Source organism: Telopea speciosissima, chromosome 11, assembly GCF_018873765.1.
Source record: "Telopea speciosissima isolate NSW1024214 ecotype Mountain lineage chromosome 11, Tspe_v1, whole genome shotgun sequence".
NCBI lineage: Eukaryota > Viridiplantae > Streptophyta > Magnoliopsida > Proteales > Proteaceae > Telopea > Telopea speciosissima.
This window is the reverse complement of record NC_057926.1, coordinates 32783796-32786841: the sequence shown is the minus strand read 5'-3', so window position 1 is coordinate 32786841 and position 3046 is coordinate 32783796. Positions and strand designations below refer to the sequence as shown.

Genomic DNA, 3046 nt, shown 5'->3' with positions numbered 1-3046 from the left:
TGCATATCTAAGATCAATTCAGTGTGGTGTTAAACTGAAATTGCAATTCATGTTGTAACTTGGGTGAATATAAACCATATTTAAAGTCAAAACTCTGTGGAAACATTGTGAATTGAACAGCCTTATGATTGGGTTGCAATTTTATTGAATTTGCATGTATATTTTTGTTCTCTTATCATCCTCCAACCAGTCCAATATGAAGGACATCCACTTATAGGAGTTCTAATGCAAACAGTGAGTTTTGCATGAGGATAGTTCTGAGTTCTAGTGTCTTTACATTTTGATTTGTAGATATACATATACATGGATGCTGTACATGAGACTGATGAGGCCTACCAAGAGTGCAAGAAAAAAATAATTGTATTAGCAACTGTTGTTGCTGTTCTAGGAGCGGAGTATTATAGAAGAACGTATTTGGTTAAACAACCATATCGTGATGAGCAAAACCGTGGCTATGTTGAGACAAAGAATCATAGGGATATGTGACACCACATGTCGAAACATTACAAGAATGAGCAGAAGAGCATTTTTTAGATTAAGTAAAATGATGCGAGAGAGGGGCCTTCTACAAGATACCAGATCAGTGCAAGTGGAGGAGCAGCTGATAATTTTTTTACAAACAATTGGCCACAACCTTAAGAACCGTAAGTGTCTACATGATTTAGGCTGTTCAGGTGAGACTATCAGTCGATACTTCAATATTGTGCTGGGTGCAACAATTAAATTGGTTCCAATTTTATTGAAGCCTCCAACTAGAAGAATTCATGATCGAATATCAGGTAGTAGAAGGTTCTACCCATTCTTCAAGGATTGTATTGGCGCCATTGATGGTTCACATGTCCCAACGTGAGTTTCGGTAGATCAACATAAGACATTTCGCGATAGGAAGGAAAATATATCTCAAAATATATTAGCTGCCTGTGATTTTGACACGAGGTTTACTTACATATTATCTGGTTGGGAAGGATCAGTATCAGATTCTAGAGTATTATATGAAGCCCTTCGCAGAAATGGAGAAACAAAGATGGTGGTCCCTCTAGGTAAATACTATCTTGTTGATGCTGGGTTTGCAAATCAGAGGGGGTTCTTGAGGCCATACCGTAATGTTCGGTATCATCTGAAAGAGTGGAAAAACTCTAATATGCGTTCAACTGATAAAAATGAATTGTTTAAGTTGCGTCATTCTTCGTTACGCAATGTAATTGAACGTGCCTTTTTTTTTTTAAAGTCACGATTCAAGATATTGAAAAATCAGGCAGAATATCCTTTTAAGACGCAAGCAATGATTGTAATAGCATGTGTTCTTCTTCACATTCATATTCTTACTCAAAATACTCTTGAAGAAGAAGAGGAATTTTAGAAAACGAGAGCAGCGATGATGAATCTTCTAGTAGCAGTGATGAAACAAATGAGGAAGAAGATGATGATGATGATGATGATTATTGTTCCCATTGATGATGAAGGGGTTGTTGTTGGTGATGATCGTTGGGATGAATATCGAGAGGAGTTGGCGGACAACATGTGGGCTGGTTGGAATGCAGGAGATGATGATGATGATTATATGATAGATGTTGACGATTGAACTATTTCATGGGGTTTTTTGTGTGATGTAATCATAATTTTAAACATTTGAACATGTTTTGGACATTTTCAGATACTCTAATTTGGTTGTTATTGAGTTTTAATCATTTGAACATGTTTTGGATATTTTTCAGATACTCTAATTTGTGGGATGTGGAATTTTAATCATTTGTTTTATGTTTATGTGGATGCATCGTATTAACTGTTTAAGATATTTTGATATACTGTTTACAAACTCAAATAGTTGTATTGTATGATGTTGAGTTTTTCCATCAGACAGGCATTGTAAACTATGACTTCAGAAGTGGGTTCTCAATCTAGGACACAGGCATCCTGGCCTACTGACGTATCCCATTTGTTCCTAGAGTGTCTAATAAAGCAACATAAGAGTGGGAGGTCAGGAGACAATGGTTTGAAGAAAGAACGATGGGTGGATATTTCAAAAACCATAAAAGAATGTTGCAAGATGACATATGAAGTGGAACAATTAAGAAATCATTACAGAGTCTGGAAAGCAAGGATTAAAGCATTGAGTGACCTGCAAAAGCAGTGTGGGTTGGGATGGAATTCGGTGGACAACAGGTTCGATGCACCCCAACATGTTTGGAATGAATTTAAGGTAATGCATATTTTCCTATGCATGATTCAGTTCTCAGAGGTCATAATCTACTGTATTATATTATATTAACATTATCTCCTAATTGTCTCTTGGCAGAGAAAGGAAGAAAAATTTTGGAGAGAGCATGGAGTGCTTTAACTGCATTTGGATGTTGCAGTTTGGATGGGGAATGAGATTGCGACTGGGCATGGTTCTTTTCACCCATTTGATTCACTTCATGATGATAATATTGATTCTGTGCCAGTTGATGGTTTAGACAACATGGACTTTGATGTTTATGAAGACAGTCAAGCCCAACCAAATACCAGTGGAATTCCAGTGGGAAGTAGCAATCGTAGTGGTCGTAGGCCACGTTCAGATGCCACAAGTGGTCGAGGGAAGAAAAAAAAAAGGGGGAGCTGATAAGGCAGCTAGTCCATTAAAGGCAATAGCTGAAGCAATTACTGAAATGGTTAAGAAAGACTCACCAGCTGATTTTTGTAGCAAACTGTTTGCTACAATCAATGCAATTCCAGGTGTAGATTTTAACAAGAAATGTGCTGCCAAAAGATTTTTTCTGGACAACAAGACCTTAGCAAACATATTGATGGAAGCAAATGAAGAAGAAAGGATGACGATATTGGACATGTATTTGCCAATTTAAGATGCTGGACAAAGTAGGCTGAAAACTCTTTGGTTGTGGATCTTTTTTTATTTGCTCTAAAACTGATCTCTCTTTTATTTGGTACAAAACTGATGTGTCTTTTTTATTTGCTACAATAGATGTTTTGTGTGGATTCAGATATGTGATCATGTGCTTGGTTTGAAAATATTTACTGTCTTTATATTTTACAGGAAAATTCTACT

At 36.6% G+C, this 3046-nt stretch overlaps 1 protein-coding gene across 1 annotated transcript; it reads left to right on the top strand.

The window, feature by feature from the left end:
* Window positions 1–1873: 1873 nt before the first annotated feature.
* On the top strand, window positions 1874–2843 carry LOC122644974. The gene is made up of 3 exons (XM_043838330.1): window positions 1874–2252; window positions 2358–2567; window positions 2716–2843. The coding sequence occupies exons 1-3, from the start codon at window positions 1874–1876 to the stop codon at window positions 2841–2843; spliced, it is 717 nt and encodes a 238-aa protein (XP_043694265.1).
* Window positions 2844–3046: the final 203 nt, after the last annotated feature.